The sequence below is a fragment of the Pseudophryne corroboree genome, chromosome 4, assembly GCF_028390025.1.
Source record: "Pseudophryne corroboree isolate aPseCor3 chromosome 4, aPseCor3.hap2, whole genome shotgun sequence".
Classification (NCBI taxonomy): Eukaryota; Metazoa; Chordata; class Amphibia; order Anura; family Myobatrachidae; genus Pseudophryne; species Pseudophryne corroboree.
The window spans coordinates 275458993-275477712 of record NC_086447.1 but is presented as its reverse complement, the minus strand read 5'-3'; the positions used below and the strand labels follow the sequence as shown (position 1 = coordinate 275477712).

The window sequence follows — 18720 nt, the reverse complement described above, 5'->3', positions numbered from 1 at the left end:
TGTGTGGCAGAGGTATTTCGACATTTAAGCCACGCCCCCACCGCATAATGCCGCTATTATAGGCATTATACTGTAGGGGGCGTGGCTATGATGACGCGATTCAACAAGAATCGCGTCATCGAGTGCCCGGACCGCCCACTTTACTTACTAAGTGGGCGGCTGGGCAGGGGGGAGCGCAGGGATCGGGAGACTTGCCTGCTTTTCCGGGGGGCCGGGAGGCTCACCCGATTTTCGGGAGCCTCCCGGCCATTCCGGGAGAGTAGGCAAGTATGCCCCACACACTCAGGGAAATCTCTAATCTGGAGACAGTTCCCCCACAAGGCCCTTAGGAGAGACAGAGAGAGAGTATGCCAGCACACACCCAGCGCCAATGACTTTGGAAAAAATTCCCAGATAGCGCTTTTTATATATATATATTGATTGCGCCAAATTATGTGCCCCCTCCCCCTTCTTTAAACCCCTCTGTCACCGTGTTCAGCAGGGGAGAGTCCGGGGAGCCAGCTTCTCAGCGTGTGCTGTGGAGAAAATGGCGCTGGTTAGTGCTGAGGGATCAAGCTCCGCCCCCTCAGCGGCGGGATTCGGTCAAAAACTGGTGGGGGATACTCATATACAGCCCACAGAGCCAATATATCTATTTTTACCAGTCCTAGAGGTGTAAATTACTGCCCAGGGCGCCCCCCTGCGCCCTGCACCCATCAGTGCCTGCCGTGTGTGTTCTGTGTGGGAGCAATGGAGCGCAGCGTTACCACTGCGCGTTACCTCAGTGAAGATCTGAAGTCTTCTGCCGCCTCTGAAGTCTTCTTATCTTCTTATACTCACCCGGCTTCTATCTTCCGGCTCTGTGAGGAGGACGGCGGCGCAGCTCCAGGACGAACAGCGAGGAGAGACCTGCGTTCCGACACCCTCTGGAACTAATGGTGTCCAGTAGCCTAAGAAGCAGAGCCTAGCATTTAAGTAGGTCTGCTTCTCTCTCCTCAGTCCCTCGATGCAGGGAGCCTGTTGCCAACAGGCTCCCTGAAAATAAAAAACCTAACAAAATTCTTTCTTTCAGGAAACTCAGGAGAGCTCCCTGTAGTGCACCCAGTCTCCTCTGGGCACAGTATCAAACTGAGGTCTGGAGGAGGGGCATAGAGGGAGGAGCCAGTGCACACCCATATCTAAAGTTCTTTTTAGTGCCCATGTCTCCTGCGGAGCCCGTCTATTCCCCATGGTCCTTACGGAGTCCCCAGCATCCTCTAGGACGTAAGAGAAATAGAGTAATACTAAGTATGGCTATACAGACAATAGATATAACAATGCACAGTAAATACTGGATGTTTATCACAGGGTACTTGTACTAAATAACCCTGACTAAATGCACTCTTTCTTAACTAACGCTGTCAATAGACATGTAGAATACTTAAGTGTCCTGTAAAATGCACAGCGCTGATATGCAGGCGGCTTTACAGAGGAAGATTTGCCCAAACAGTCCCAGGATCAGCTCAGTTTGTCCTAATGGCGCCCAAACGCTGACAGGGAGTGACGGAGAGAGAAATATGCAGCTCCAGGGCAGGAACATGTACTCTAAATGGTGCCCTGGGGCTGGGGGAGGGGCTACAGGTCAAAGCCTTATCCCCCTGCTGGACTTCACCACCGGGTACTGTGGGCTGTATAATAAACGGTTTTTACTAAAACAGACCTGTGCCCTTGCCTTGGTGGTCTAGTGGGGTCCCTGTACTGCCACAATGTCCACGCCAGTGCACGCGGCCCGCCTCCCACCGGCTGTGCCGGATCGCGATTTCCCTCGGGTCCCGCCTGGGGGACCCTCTTACCTCCTCACCGTGTGCAGTCACATGATCCAGTAGGGCAGTGGTGGTGTGTGTGACTGACGAAGAGGAACCAGAGCCTCCGCTGTAGGTACCCGGCAACCAGGGCGCTGGAGTGTACAGCGCCGCTGGGGGAGGTGATGGAGCTGCAGCAGGAGATGTCTGACTGACATCTAGCACTTACAGTGTCTCTACTGCAGCCCTTGAAGTCTTCACTTTTCACTTTGAAAAGGTGTTCTCAGGGCTGCTGGAGCAGCCCCCCTGTTGTATGCCTGCACTGCATGGCACCAACTACAAAACTGAGCTCCTGTGCACGGAGGCAGGGTTATAGAGGAGGCTGCGCTATGCATTCTGGGAACAGTCAAAGCTTTTAGCCTGTTGGTGCCTCGGATCAAGATCCTACTCTACACCCCAATGTCATTCCCTGTGGAGCCCAGTGTACCCCGCAGCAGAAATGCAGGTACAAATGCTGAAAGGAGTACTTGCAGGTTGTGAAGATTATACTTGATACACTATGAAGAGCTGCAGCAGACGACAATGGTGAAAAATGGCTTAAGCTGAGAGATGAATAAATGAGGACCAGTATTAAGTAGATGCTTCCACAGGCTGTGTGATTATAGCATGCAGTCACTGAACGAACAGGGTAATGTCTCACGGGCCTCCGGGAATCCACTTGTTGCCACTTGGAGAGCGATTGAATGACAGCACAGCAGGGAGCTGTCGGATCACTTGCGGTGAAGGCTGCAGGCAGACTTCTGAGAGCAGAGGCGATATCAGGACCACTGGAATCACAGAAATCCACAGGGAGAGCACAGAGCTAGGGTACAGAGTAGCTACAACAAAGCACTGGCCAAGAGTGAAATAATCCAAGCCTACTTATAGGCAGCACAAGCACAGGATTGTCTAACACTTACCCACAGGTGCTCACAGTTGCTCACAGGTGCTTTTGATCTCCAACATGGCCACCTTCTACAATGCATACACACAGAGGCACCTCTGACCATTTGGTCCCCACACTCCCGACTCCCAGAACCTGTATCACCTCTGCCACCGATCACGCCGCGAACCCACAAGGCCGCACAGCACAGCAAGCAACCTCACTGGCAAAGGACGGACCCCGCAGCAGTGAGTGATCGGTTCATGACACAGGGGATCAGTGGTGCCGGTGGATCGGGGGAATCGGGGATTGCAGCAATTTATGTATGGGGGCCTTAAGATGTTTCTTAAAGAATCTGCAACTGTTTCAACTTAGATTTGTTGTCCCTTTCTTAATTTTCTATATAATTTCAATATCCAGCCTGTTGTTAAAGAAATTACTTATATCTCCTTACGACTATGGTTTGGCTTACAGTAAGTGTCAGATTGGTGACAGCTGAAAACTCAGCTTTACTGCTGGTTTAGCTGAAAAGCTCAGTCATAAATTATTTCTGCGTCCAGGGGACCCCTGTGGAGCTGCTCATTTATTTCTCAGCTTGACAGTAGAGCATAAATGCCATCTGATTTACTTGTATCGTATTCGCACACAGAAGAGTGGGAATATGACTGACTGCTGGCTCCTCTTGCCTGATTATTAAAGTAATTCAAGGTCTAATGCAGAAGGCTTCTTATGTTAAAAGAGATATTTTGTTGCTTTGTTCAAGAACTGAACTGATTAGTTTATTTGTGTCCAGATATATGAATGTATTTAGTAAAATCTTAGGCTGTGTGCCTAAAGGCTGTGCTAGCAGAAATGCAGAGATCTCAGTCACATATATCTGCAAAGATCACCAGCCATTCCATGGCGTCTCTGATATATACCTATGGTCCTAACACCAGAGGCAGAACTCTGGGAGGCAACGGAGTCAGCTGCCGCCGGGCTCCTGCTTTGAAGGGGGGCACCTCTCCTCCTGTTCCGTGTGTTCATGTTCAGCGACATTAATCCATTAAGTTAATTGACAGCAGCCGGTATCTCTTCAGTAGCCGACTTCCCCACTAATCACTGCACCTTACAAATCACACCCTCTTTATTATAGATACACTGGAAGCAGACACCTTACTGATGAAGCTATTTGCTCCTATAAAGGAAACATGAGAATTCTAACTATATGAAGATATTTCTCTGACAATTACACGTAACTTCATATAGTTAGAATTCTCATACTTCCTATGCAAGAGCAGATACCTCCATCAGTAAGGTGCATGCTACCAGTGTAATAGGTTGTAGGTTCTAATCCTGGACATGACACTTGCAAATTAATTGTCAGAGAAATAATCAGCATTGTGAGTGACTGAGCAGATCTATGTAGTGTGTGGTTGGACCCCTACATAGATCTGCCTAGTTGCAACGGTTTTGTAGTAGCTTCATATAGTTAGAATTAGAGATGAGCGGGCTCGGTTGTACTCGGTGTTACTCGGATCTCAAAACAGCACCTTATTGGCTCACGGATGATATATGGGGGGGGGGGGCACCAATATTTTTCTTGCCTCCGGGCAACTGGGAGAAACTTACGCCACTGCCTAACACTACATGATAATAGTACCCACATTTGTGTATTGCTACAGGATAATAGCGCATACATACTGTAGTTGAGAGCTAGCTCACCTGGAGGCACCCCTAGATCCTCCAAGTGGCACTACAAGGACCAGTCTTTGCTGTCTCAGACAGAGTGTCTCTCCTAGGACGCTGAGGGCTCTCCAGCTGGGAGTGAATTCGCAGTGGCAGTCTTTGTCATGTCCAGAAAATGGTTATGACACACCTGTGTTATTCTAGCCACCGCTCATTACCTCCCCCCAAATGCTGACTACCTGTTGCTCACTTTACGAAAAAATCCCCTATGCCTAATTGCAGTTCAATCTCTGCACGTGTGCAGTGTGGCTTTGGCGCATGCGCCGTGGCAAGTAATTGGTCCAACAACAACATTACGTACTAGGTTTAATCAGGGGGTTACATAAACATTCTCCTTGTGCACTACGTTATAAAGGACTAAGCAAACCTGGCAATGCTCAAACTGTGCTGGTGGATCTGATTTCTCCCCCATGACTGTACCATCGGTCGCAACACTGACTCCTTGAGTAGACCCTGCCAGTTGCAGAGTCTCCCTTGTAACTTTCTCAGATTATGGTCATTGTGGTTGCGGTGCTGCAAAAGAGATCGCTGCCACATGCCGAAAAAATACCTATGACTTCAGGTCACTTCGCAGTCTCCACCCTGAAGCTCCATGGTTCGCAGACATCATCAAAGTCATAGCGATGTCGTACACAAATGTGTTTTTCGGGATGGCCGGGCTGGCACTGCGAGTGATCTCACAATCACAGATTGGCACAAGCGCAGTACAGAACCTAATGTCAGAGTTGTAAGAAAACTAACAGGTCTGCGTACAACTCTGAATCAGGCCCATAATTCTAATATGTTAACCTACACGGAGACGAGGAGTACCTAATATAACAGACAGCTGGTGTTCATCCAGCTGAGTAACATTCCACCACTGGACCGAGTAGCAGAACTTTCAGGGAGCCCAGCGATGCTGGTCCGCACTCCAGACGCCCCCTGCATGAGCAGCAATAACCCTGTTTGGGGTAATTCTTATGTGCTCTTTGCACTTTTAAATTAAAAGTGCTTCCCCTGAGATTGTTCAACATCTTTACACATCAAGGTATAGATCTTTGATATAAAGACTTGTCTGGCAGTTTAGAAGTACATCATCATGTTCGCTGAGAGCACCACCAGGCAAAATTATTTTGACATGTGTCAATTATGCTTCATGAATGATCTTCACAAAATGTGATGCGCATCAGATTCTGGGTCTGATTCAAAGATGGGTGCTATTGCAGCTGTGACTGCAACTTTATGCTAATGCTGCAGCCGATGGGCTGTCTACTGAGATGCCTGCAATAAATCTGCATCTGGCTAGTCAATCCCCTGTTACCTCCCAGGCATGCCCACCAAAATATTCTCTCTCTACATCTGAATTTATTCTACAACTCCTGCCGGTAACTATCGGGACACATACGCGGCTCAGACGCATGCACAAAAAACTAAAAACATTGTCCGCTTGTGTATGATGCCAAAGCAGGCACTCTCTTCTAAATATATTGTTTGTTTGTTTGTTTGTTTGTTTGTTTGTTTTTTTAAATACTTTTTATTGTTGTTGTTTTTTAAATATATTGACATTTAACAATAAGAAGAATATGGTATAATATGAAAGTACCTGAGAAGGTAACATTAAGAAATACAAAAACGAACAATGAATGTGAATAAATGAGAAATTGACAATCCAAAGGAATACACCATCATCTCAAGAACATAGGAACATAAAGAATCCTGAGAATTCTTAAAATAAAAAAATAGGGAGATCACAGTGTCCAGTCAATCAATAAACCTTCCAAACTGTAACTTAAGCACCGTAATAGTGACACAAAAAGGGGGGAATACGGTGGAGTATAGTGGGGGGAAAGAGAAAAGGGGCCAGGGAAATAAGGTGGTAGGAGGGCGTTGACCCGTCAAAGTTACTCATAATAATAAACTGAGTTCTAAATATATAAGATTACGTAGCTAGATAGTTGTCAATGATTGTTCTGCATTAAAATGCAAAGTCCATGGTGTCCGTGTTTTAGTAAAATGATATGGAGTGTCATGAAGGGCAGCAGTAATACGCTCCAGTATGTAAGTGAACCATATGGCATTAACAGTGGCAGTTAAAGTAGGTGGTGTTGTCGATTTCCAGTTCCCCGGGACTTGGCAAGTAGTATCAGGAATAGGACGGGAGAGTAAAGAGTAAAGGGGAATGTTGGGGATGATTATATGTGTTACATCCAATATCAGCTTATTGATCTTTCTTCAATATTGTTGGATCAATGGACATGACCACCAAGCATGCAGCAGGGTCCCTTGTTGGCCACAAAGCCTCCAACATCTGTCAGAGCAAGTAGGGTAAATAGAATGTAGTCTGGACGGTACTAAATACCATTGATAATATAATTTATAAGAATTCTCTTTAATTTAAATATATTGTTCTGTTGTGAAGTGCTGTTGGGAGCCAATGAGGGACCCTTAGATCCATGCAATGAAAGGAATTACTCACCTGTTGCATAAACTACTACTTATTGTATAAACCAGGAATAGCAGACTCAGCAATAAACATGACTCATGCCAGAGGGATTCCTTACTTGAATACATATATTAGCAACAATGACAGTAAGCTGGAACTTGTCTTCATCAGTGATGCTGATAGAAGCATTCTGTATGAAGATATGGGTGAACATTCCACAAATTTACCTCTGACTGGTCATTTACGTAATGCTTTTATAAATCCTGTTATCAGTGCTCTGCCGTGTGCTAATAAATCAAGGTCCTGTGACGTCACATACACACAGCACAGCTGCAGCTCAATCCCAGCACTTACCATGTGGATGCTAGTAAAATACTGGTCATGGTTGTCAGGCAGCATTACATTTGTGTAGATCAGCTAATGAAAGGCAAATTTGTGGCCCGGGTTAAAAAATATATTTATCAGTAAAATTAACATCATACTGATATCGCAAAAATATATATGCCAAAGAAGTGGAAGCTCTGGGTTGGGATTTTGAGACAGCCACTGTCCTGGCAAAATAACGTTAATAAATGTCTAACAAAAAAACATTTCTTATTGCAGAGAAAATATATGCAGCTATAAACGCTGACAGCGGGGGGAAATTTGCAATGAATAATAAATTGCCCTAGAGCATTCCATGCTTAATCTGGGCAAGTTGCAATGAAGCTATTATTCATATTTACAGGGACAGGATATACTAAACTGCACACTTTTAGAGGCATCCCCTGTTTACCAGGTGGCACAGAGACATTTGTATTGTAGTTAATTAGGGATCAGCATGATGAAAGTGAGAGAATGTCTTCTAATAAGGTAAGAGTCTACTTTACTTATCAGCAGTATTTTATGAGGACAAATAGTTGGGATATTATGATGATCTTTTAGATTGTAAGCTCGCAAGAGCAGGGCCTTCTCCCTGAGCCTGATCCAGCGTGCAATTGTCTGCAATTTTATTGGGATCATATAGGACGAACAGCGAGTCAGATTTCCTGTGACGAGCTGTCCTCTTTACGTATACCTTCAAAGCCCTCACAACATCCAAAGACTTTGCAGTAGTGGAAGTGTATGTGACAACCGGAACCACAATAGGTTGGTTGATGTGAAATGCAGACACCACTTTCGGAAGAAATTGCTGACGAGTTCTGAGTTCAACTCTGTCCTCATGGAAAATTAAATAGGGGCTCTTATGAGACAAAGCCCCCAGGTCCGACACACATCTTGCTGAAGCCAAGGCCAACAGTGTGACGGTCTTCCACGTAAGATATTTTACGTCCACCTCCTGTAATGGTTCAAACCAGCACGATTGGAGGAACTGCAGCACCAAATTGAGATCCCAAGGTGCCGTGGGAGGCACAAAGGGAGGTTGGATGTGCAGAACACCTTTTCAAAAACGTCTGGACCTCAGGGAGAGATGCCAATTGTTTTTGAAAGAAAATGGACAAGGCCTAAATCTGGACTTTTATGGAGCCCAGACGTAGGCCCACATCCACACCTGCCTGCAGAAAAAGCAGGAAACGTCCCAGGTAAAATTCCACTGCAGAACAAGTTCTGTTCTCACACCAAGAGATGTATTTCTTCCAAATACGGTATTAATGTTTAGACATTACCCCTTTCCTGGCTTGGATCATAGTCGGGATAACTTTATTAGGGATCCCTCTTCTGGCTAGAATCAGTCATTCAACTTCCACGCCATCAAACGTAGCTGTGGTAAATCCTGATAGATGAACAGGCCCTGTTGCAGAAGATCCTTGCACCAGGCCCTTCTTCGCCAATCCAGAGCAATGAGTATTGCTTGAACCTTTTCCCTTTTGATTCTTTTGAGAATTCTTAGGATCAGAGGAAGTGGAGGAAACACGTACACCATCTGATAGACCCATGGAGTCGTCAGAGCATCTACTGCCACTGCCTGTGGGTCTCTCGACCTGGAACAATACCGTTTGAGCTTCTTGTTGAGATGAGAGGCCATCATGTCGACTTGTGGATATCCCCACCGACGTGTCAAGCACCTGAACACTTCCAGGTGAGGGCCCCACTCCCCCGGGTGCAGGTCATGTCTCCTGAGGAAGTCTGCTTCCCAGTTGTCTACTCCCGGAATGAAGACCGCTGACAATGCCACAGCATTTTTTTTCTGCCTAGAGGAGAATTCTTGATACCTCTCACGTTGCTGCTCTGCTTTTCGTTCTGTCCTGCCTGTTTATGTACGTAACTGCTGTCACATTGACCGACTGGACTTGAATGGCCCGATCCTGAAGAAGATAAGAGGTCTGCAGAAGGGCGTTGTATATGGCCCTGAGTTCCAGAATGTTGATTGGAAGGATGACTTCCTGACTTGACCATCTTCCTTGAAACTGCACCCCCTGCGTGACTGCTCCCCAACCTCGGAGGCTTGCGTCCGTGGTTAACAGGATCCAGTTCTGAATTCCGACCCTCGACGAGGTGAGAGGTCTGTAGCCACCACAGAAGGGAGAGCATGGCTTTTGGCGACAGACGAATCCTCTGGTGCATGTAAAGATGCAATCTGTACCATTTGTCCAACAGATCGAGCTGGAAGGGTCTTGCATGAAACCTTCCATATTGAAGCGCCTCGTAAGAGGCCACCATTTTCCCCAGAAGGCGAATGCATAGATGCACCGATATCCGAGTTGGCTTCAGGACATCCCGAACCATCGACTGGATAACCAATACCTTTTCCAACGGCCACCGTGTCCAGTATCATTCCCAGGAATGGGAGCCTCCGTGTTAGCTCTAGGTGAGATTTTGGAAGGTTCAGAATCCCCCCGTGATCCTGGAGAAGTTTGGTTGAGAGGCCAATGCTGTCCAGCAACCTCTACCTGGACGGCGCCTTTATCAAAAGATCGTCCAGGTACGGAATTATGTTTACTCCCTGCTTACAGAGTATAAACATCATTTCTGCCATCACTTTGGTGAACACCCTCGGTGCCGTGGAGAGACCAAATGGCAGGGCCTGGAACTGGTAGTGACAGTCCTGTAGTGCAAACCGTAGATAAGCCTGATGAGGCGGCCAGATCGGAATGTGAAGTTACGCATCCTTGATATCCAGAGACACTAGGAATTCCCCTTCCTCCAGACCTGAGATCACCGCTCTCAGAGACTCCATCTTGAACTTGAACATTCTTAAGAACGGGTTCGAGGACTTGAGGTTCAGAATTGGTCGTACTGAACCGTCCGGTTTCGGTACTACAAACAAGTTGGAATAGTACCCCTTGTTGTGTAGTTGAGGTGGAACTGGAACAATGACTTGAGTCTGTACCAGTTTTTGGATGGAACTGTAAAGTTATACTTGCCTCTTGTGAAGATGGTAAGCCTGATTTGAAGAATCTGTGAGGTGGGAGCTCGTGGAACTCTAGTCTGTAGCCCTGGGAAATAAGATCTATTACCCAGGGATCATGGCACGAACTTGACCAGATGTGAATGAAGAATTTTAGTCGGGCTCCCACCTGACAATCCTCAAGGCCTTGCGGTCCACCGTCATGCTAAAGGCTTTGAGGAAGCAGAGCCTGAGCTCTGTTCCTGAACAACTGCAGTTGCTGGTTTGCGTGGTTTACCTCTTGCGCCTCTGGAGGCCATAGAAGCACCTCTTGATTTTCCCTTAAACTTGGCTGTCCGAAAGGACTGTAAACTTGAAGCTGAATAAGCTTTCCTGGCTGGGGGAGCTGCGAAAGGAAGATACGTAGACTTACCCACAGTAGCTTTGGAGATCCATTTGTCTAGTTCGTCTCCAAACAAGGCCTCTCCTGTGACTGGTAGGCCTTCCACTCCTTTCCTATAGTCCGCATCAGCAGTCCACTGGCGTAGCCACAAGTCCCTGCGTGCTGACATAGCCATAGCGGTGGTGCGTGCATTAAGCAAACCAATCTCTTTTATGGCTTCCACCATAAAGTTTGCAGAGTCCTGTATATGTTGCAGGAGTAAAACAACATCCCCCCTAGACAAGGACTCTAACCCCTCAATTAGGTTACCTGACCATTTAGCAATGGCTTTTGTGATCCACGCACATGCAATAGTGGGTCTCTGGGCCACCCCAGCAGCTGTGTACAATGATTTGAGTGTAGTCTCAATTTTACGATCAGCCGTATCTTTTCGGGAGGCTGCACCAGGAACAGGCAATACAATTTTTCTTGACAGCCTAGAGACTGATGCATCCACTGTCGGTGGATTTTCCCATTTTTTCCTATCCTCAAGACGATAAGGAAAAGATGAGAGCAACCTTTTAGGGATTTTACATCTATTATCAGGATTAACTCACGGTTCTTCAAACAGGGTAATCAATTCTTTTGACGCAGGAAAAGTGGCTGAGGACTTCTTTTTTACATTAAAATAAGATTACACACACTCCTCTGACACCTTATCAGGAATTTGCAGAACATCTCTGATAGCCTCTATAAGAGCCTCTATTCTCTGTGACAGAGTAACATCCCCCCCCCCCCCCTCCAAATCCACCTTACCCTCCTCCATGTCTGACCCGTCAGCGTCAGAGTCAGATTGCAGGATATGGGCCAAAGATCGTTTTTGCGGACAAATGGGAAGGGATTGAGACGCTGGTTTGTGGACTGATTCTCTATTCATAATCTCATCCACAGTCTGTCTTAAGTATTGCGTCTCTTTCTCATTGCGGGATAGTTTTGTAGAAATATTTGAGATCATTCCCTTAATGGAATTAACCCATTCCGGTTCAGCCCCGCTATTCTGGGAAGGTGCACTGCCCTGTGTACCCAGTAGTGAGCCCCCCGGTGAAGAGGAACACTCCGCTGTACAAGAAACACACTCTTTGCCTGACATAATGTAAATGTGACAGCACACACACACACACAGGAAAAGGTTAAGCACAATTAACCTACAAAGAGCCCTTCAGGGAGACACATAGTTATTTGGAGCCAGCCCCCACCGCGCCCTTATCGCTAATGCCAAGCTTATCCGGGTCGCAGACTAAGTACCCTGATAGGGGACTTAGTACACTAATAATCGCTCCCCCCCCCCCCCCCCCCCCCCCCGCTATGACCCCCTGGTACCACTGAGGCAATCTGAAGTAACACCGGAGGAGCTGCGTGTCCCTGTCAGTCAGCGTCTGTGTCCACTGCAGAAGGAAAATGGCACTGGTGAGCTACTGGATCCTCTCATAGTGAAGCCCCGCCCCTTAAATGGTGTGCGGTCTTCCCGCTTTTTTTTTATACTGGCTGAGGTAATCTGTTGCTGTTTTTGCCAGTGTGGGTACTGTGTACAGTGTACTGAGACACAGCTGTGTACTGTGTCTGGAGACGCATTCCGCCCCGGTTAGAAGCCATGCGTCTCCGTACCCTCATGCCACCATAATGGCTGGCGACCTGCTAGTTTGGACGCCGGCTTAGTACTCTCCCCTCTTCATTCTTCTGGCTCTGTTAGGGGTGGTGGCGTGCTGCGGGAATGTACGCTCGCCGTGGTGGGGCTTGCAAATAGTTCCCTCAAGAGCTCAGTGTCCTGTCAGCGGGGAATGGGACCATTAACCCTTCAAGAGGCTGGGCCATTCCTTCCCGCCTAAGTCCCCAGAAGCAGGCAGTCTGGTGCCAACCAGCCCTGCCTGAAAATAACAAACATATAAAATAAATGCAGAAAACTCTTCAGGAGCTTCCAAAAGCGTGACCGGCTCCTCCGGGCACATTTTCTAAACTGAGTCTGGTAGGAGGGGCATAGAGGGAGGAGCCAGCCCACACTATCAAATTCTTAAAGTGCCCATGGCTCCTAGTGGACCCGTTTATACCACATGGTACCCCTAGGATGTAAGAGAAATATATATATATATATATAATGCTGATAAGGTGACAACACACACAATGTATACAGTGGCCTGAACCCATTAATCATAGTGATTTCGGGTATATTTATACATAATTTATGTAAGGATTATGTTGCAAATTGCTCTGATAAAAATGTTGTTTTGAGGAAACGTAATGAATAAGCAATCTATAGCTACTGTATATATCAGTGTTTTTCAACCACTGTGCCGTGGCACACTAGTGTGCCCTGAGCAGTCTCCAGGTGTGCCGCCATAGAACCAGAGCCAGGCCCATCAGTGTTTTGCCGCCACTGAGGCCCTGGAACGATCAATACTGGTGGGTTTAGTGGTTGCAGAGCCAGTTCTGATTTTGGGCCCGGGCAGTGTTGGCTCTTCTGGCTTTCTCAGATGTGAATCAGGCATTACCTATGGAGAAGCTGAGACATGACATCCTAGGACACACAACTGCACCATGCATCACCACTATATTTGAATGTGCCTTGGCAATCTTTAAATCTTATTCAGTGTGCCACGAGTTGTAAAAGGTTGAAAATCTCTGGTATATATGATTGGCCTGCTGGATTGTATATATATTATTACACAGTGTGACAGGACCTGCATAGTCAGACCGACTGCAATAACTGTATCACCTGTCCTGTAGCTGTACCTCAGGTTTGCATTCTGCTATACCTGCGAGTGCGACAAAGACAAATTGTTGGAGGGAGGGATACAGTATATCAGTATGTCATGTTATCAATAGAATGCAGAGAGGGGAAACAAGACAAATACAGGTCTGTGGGATGCCAGGAAGGAATGAATAGATTTGGGAGGCAGAGAGCAGCCAGGCATAATCTCACTTATGGGAAAAGACGCACAGGGCCGGGAGAAGTCACGTCAGAGCCCTGGCATCGCTCACAAAGATAAGGGAGCAGGAGGAGGGTATCTCTCCCCGGGATAATGACACCGAGCTGTGGGAGGAGCTGCCCCCAGCACAGGCTCTATTAGTAGCAGCAGCGGCACAGGGAGAGAGACACAGCTCACAGCGGCATACTGTACATCAGCATCACTATGCAGGGCTCTCTGTGTCTGCTGCTGGCACTGATGCCCTTTGCCATGCCAGCGCTGCCCTTTGTGGTGTCCCCGGGCTCCTGGTCCTCCCGGGAGATACCCAGCAACAACAGAGAAGCCAGACTAGCTGCCCGCCTGGCGCTCACCTACCTCAACTACCTCTCCGGCTCTCCCCACCAGCTGCTGGAAGTGGTTGATGTCAAGAAAGCAGTCCTGAAGGTAAGTGGCCACTAGAGCTGTAGGTGGCTGGCCACAGTGTACGCATGGCATCATGATGCTGCCCATCCATGCCAAGCAGCAGGGCCAGTGCTGGGGGATATATGAGTCTTATACAACAGGGGTACTCTCATGATTTATCTTATAAACGACAGTAGATGTGTCAGCCTCGGACTTTCTCATGTGCCTCTGCCTTTCATAGGAAACAATTACCCTATTAGCGTCAAATAAAAAAGCTGCAAATGCATGAAAAACGAGCTGGTTGCTATAGTATTAGTTGCATAGCTGAATTGTTGCCATAACAAGATGTCATGGTTCTCTGATGGATGCACTGGCGTTGCTTTGGCTGCAAGGTTCTGTTTTCATTTGCTTTTAGTTAGCTAACATAAAGATTCCTATTCACATTATTGTGTGATTCCTTCACTTGGTAGTGTATTACTTTAGTTACAGATGTATCACGGGAGGCAATAATGGAGTAGAGCAGCGACGGGCAACAAGCGACCCTCAAACCCTAGCTACTTGTTTGTTATACAGTAGTTCAATGCTTCCAAAACTTTTTTGAATCACGACACCCGCCTAGAGTATCACAATTTTTTTCATGGCACCCCTAGGCCACACGTTTCTTACTGAGGAATTTAGAAAAAATATAACATTTTAAGTAATTGTGTTTATATGTCATCCTTAGGTTCAGTTATGTGCCAACGGACAAGATTTGCTTCTGCTTGTCCACATATTTTATGATTGGCAGGTCTGCTGATATTATTTATTCATTACCAGTTATTTATATAGTGCACACATACGCTGCAGGGCTTTACAGAGAATATTTGGGCATTCACATCATTCCCTGCCCCAGCAGAGCTTACAGTCTACGCACACACACATACGCACGCCAGCGCGCGCACGTGTTGCCTATCCCTGGGGTAGTGGATGAAAACAGTAGGGAATCCTGAAACTAATTCTACATAGTAAAGCTGGGTACACACTTATTCGATCCCGGCTGATCGGGTAAAATGCTCCAGATCAGCATGGATTCTGTGTATATCCAGCTGTGACCCCTGTGACCTCCTGTGAGGCAGGTGCAGCAACGGTGGGGTAGTGGCTCCACTATGGGCATCAGGAGGTCACATGTGCAGCACATAAGATGCGACCTCCCAGTCCCAATCGTTGCAGGAGAATTATAAGGCGTTTATCGGTAACTCCCCTGCATTGGTGCTGCATACACACATATAAAATCAACTGCCGTTCACCCGATATCATATAGGTGTGTACCTAGCTTAAGTGGCTGCATCACAATTGTGTTTACAGCATAAGTATGCGGAGAAAGGGGAAGACCTTTGCAGGATTTAGCAGTATAACAATAAATCATGTTGCGCACTATGCCAACCCTCAGATATCATTCCACCATCCTTTTGAAATACCTCACCCAATTGCAACAATGTTATGCCATTAATCCTTGCCTTGTCTCTCCTTCAAATCTGCAGGTGTTCATGAACTGAGAAGCTACAAATTACCAATATTTTGGTTATAGGCGGGCTAAGAGGATGAGCTGCTCTGTAAATATATTTGGTTATGTATTGGTCTAGGCAGGTGACTAAAACAGGACAGTCCTATTCTATAGAGAGTAAAGGCCCATACACACTGGGCGATTTTGAGCTGAAAGCAGGTCACTTTTGGTGTGTTGAGCTGCTTTCAGCTCAAAGCCGCCCAGTGTGTATGGCCCGGCGATGAGCTCCCGCTTCATCGCTGGCGGCTGTTATTCATCTACTGGTATTACCAGTAGATGAATGGCGGGGTGAGCGGCTTTCCATAGCGTCCTGCTATGGAAAGCCGCTCACCCCCTCTGACATCGCTGGCGGCCGCCAGCGGTGAAGCGGGAGTGCGCATCAGCGCTCATCGCTTGCTCATACACACTGGGCGGCTTTGAGCTGAAAGCAGCTCAACACACCAAAAGTGACCTGCTTTCAGCTCAAAATCACCCAGTGTATGGGCCTTAAGAGAGACTAATAGTCTGCTCGTGAGTAGTACTGGAAGGCACAGGATATACTCAGCCATGTTCAGTACAATTACCAGAGGACAATATACTGTACTGTCGCACCTTCTGGCGCCAAAATGTCAGATTTTTAGGTGTAAGTATTTTGGAAAGTTGTATTTTTGTATCGGATGTTGTTGTTGCTGTAAATCATCCAGGCATGCTGACCCCATTGCATGTTCTATTTAATTGACAGATTGTGTCTTTTTATAACTGACTTGTACTGAACACACAACATGAGTTACATTAAGTTATATATTGAACATTTCAAGTAACATATTCTCTTCTGGGATGAAGAATCCTTGTGTTATTTATTAAACTGACACTTGGATCTCATGGTGTAGAACTTTCCAATAAAGGACAAAGCTGTAGTTAGGCCACAGTGTGAGAGGTGAGCCGTCATCACAAGTGATAATGAGGATACATGAGACGCTGCTTTGTTCTGACATAAAGGTCAATATGCCAATCATTTATCTGTTCTTCGCTATAGGGACTGGAGTGTGTGTGTATCTGATTTGTTAGTCCACATGCCGCATTGAAACATAAAAACATAGAATTTTACAGCAGATAAGAACCACTTCGCCCATCTAGTCTGCCCTTTTTTTTTTTATCCTTTAGGTAATCGCAACCCTTTTTGAACCTTAATTCTTTGTAAGGATATTCATATGCCTATCCCAAGCATGTTTAAATTGCTCTACAGTCTTAGCCTCTACCACCTCTGATGGGAGGCTATTCCACTTATCTACTACCCTTTCTGTGAAGTCATTTTTCCTTAAATTTCCCCTGAACCTGCTGCCCTCCAGTTTCAGTGTATGTCCTCGAGTTCTAATACTTCTCTTCCTTTGAAGAATGTTTCCCTCCTGAACTTTGTTAAAACCTTTGGTATATTTGAAAGTTTCTATCATGTCTCCCCTTTCCCTTCTCTCCTCCATACTATACATGTTAAGATCTTTTAGCCTTTCCGGGTAAGTTTTGTGATGTAGGCCATGCACCATTTTAGTTGCCCTTCTTTGTACACTCTCTAATGTGTTTATATCCTTGTGGAGATATGGTCTTCAGAACTGGACACAGTATTCCAGATGAGGCCGCACCAATGACCTATACAGTGGCATTATTACTTCTCTTTTCCTGCTACTGATTCCTCTCCCTATGCAACCAAGCATCTGACTTGCCTTTCTCATTGCTTTGTTGCATTGCTTTCCTGCCTTTAAGTCACTCCTCAGTAGTTTCCATTATAGTACCCTTGATACTATATTTAGCCTTTGGGTTTTTGAGACCCAAGTGCATGATTTTGCATTTTTTAGCATTAAACTGTAGTTGCCATGTTCTTAACCATTTTTCAAGCCTAGCTAGGTCATCAATCATTTGTTTTACCCCTCCTGGTGTGTCTACCCTGTTGCATATATTTGTATCATCTGCAAAAAGGCATACTTTCCCTTCAATACCATTTGCAGTGTCACCAACAAAGATATTAAAGAGAACTGGTCCGAGTACAGATCCCTGGGGTACTCCACTGGTAACATTTCCCTCCATAGATTGCACTCCATTTACTACAACTGTCTGTTTCCTATCCTGCAACCAGGTTCTTATCCATTTAACTATTTTATAATCCACCCCCACACTTTCAAGTTTATTTAGCAGTCTGCAATGTGGGACAGTGTCAAATGCCTTACTAAAGTCTAGATATGTTACATTGTTTCCACTTCTCTCTCCTGTGCAAGGCAGAAACAGCACATTACAAGGGAGGGCATGGCCAGAGCTGGGAAACACAAGGACACAACATTTTGTGAACTCACCTTGAGATAAAATGCCATAGCTTCACAGGCTGGACAGTTAACATGCATTATTCTTGGGCAAATATGTACTTATTGTATTATATGAAGGGTGTAATTACCTCAAGATCAAAGATTCATCGATTTAAGCAAGTAACATACATTTGGTGGTTGTTTCCTCCTAAGTAAATATCAGCGACGTGCAGACAGGGGAGGCAGTGCCTCCCCTGTCATTAATGATTAAAATAATAAAAAGAAGATACTTATGACACATATTCTGTATCATAAGTTTCTTTATATTATTCCAATCATATTAATACAGATAATTACTTTGGGAGGCACTGATAGCATTGCCTCCCATTCACAATGGGAACGGGATACAGCGGGGGGGCGGAGCCAAACACTGGGCTGAAAAAGCCCATCGAGAAAAGTGGTGAAAGCGGCACTAGTATCGGTGCCTCATTGACAGGGACGGGCTTTCAGCTCACATGAAAGCACGTCCCCGTCAGCACTGCAGATGTGATTGGACAGTGGATCCAGTACTGGATCCGCTGGTCCAATCACCTAGGTGGGACAAGGCTAGTCAATAATTACCTCCAGCTCCAGCGCAGTCGGATGTATGTTACATGACTGCGACCCCCAGAGCCCTGTGTCCCGGTCACCAGTGAGGAGTGCCGCTTTGATGATTCTCAGTGCTCCACTCGGCAGCTCCTCTAACAGAAAGGACCCGTCCGGCTGTCAGCACACTGAACGGTTGAATGTGCTGCGGAGCCGGACGGTCCTGTGTCAGATCGCTCCTCATTCCTTGGACAGGTTTGCCCCTCTCCCCAGCACTCTTCCTGACTGCCTGTCTCTCCAGCACCAATCCCCGCTGTCAGAGCCGCACAGTACCCGCAGCCCGACGTGTCCTTCCTGTCAGAGGAGCTGCCGAGTGTAGCGCTGAGCGCACAGCTACATCATAACTATTTAGTAATGTGAGGTATGTGCTTGGAGG

The 18720-nt window shown here is 46.4% G+C and overlaps 1 protein-coding gene across 1 annotated transcript in view; it reads left to right on the top strand.

Moving 5' to 3' along the window:
- The first annotated feature begins 13616 nt into the window (after positions 1 to 13616).
- The window catches only part of LOC134909360 (retinoic acid receptor responder protein 1-like), a 67094-nt gene continuing 61990 nt past the window's right edge, over positions 13617 to 18720 (top strand). Inside the window, exon 1 of the mRNA XM_063916143.1 lies at positions 13617 to 13928. Within this exon, the coding sequence (XP_063772213.1) occupies positions 13710 to 13928 (219 nt within the window). The 5' untranslated portion in view covers positions 13617 to 13709. The remainder of the gene's footprint in view (positions 13929 to 18720) is intronic.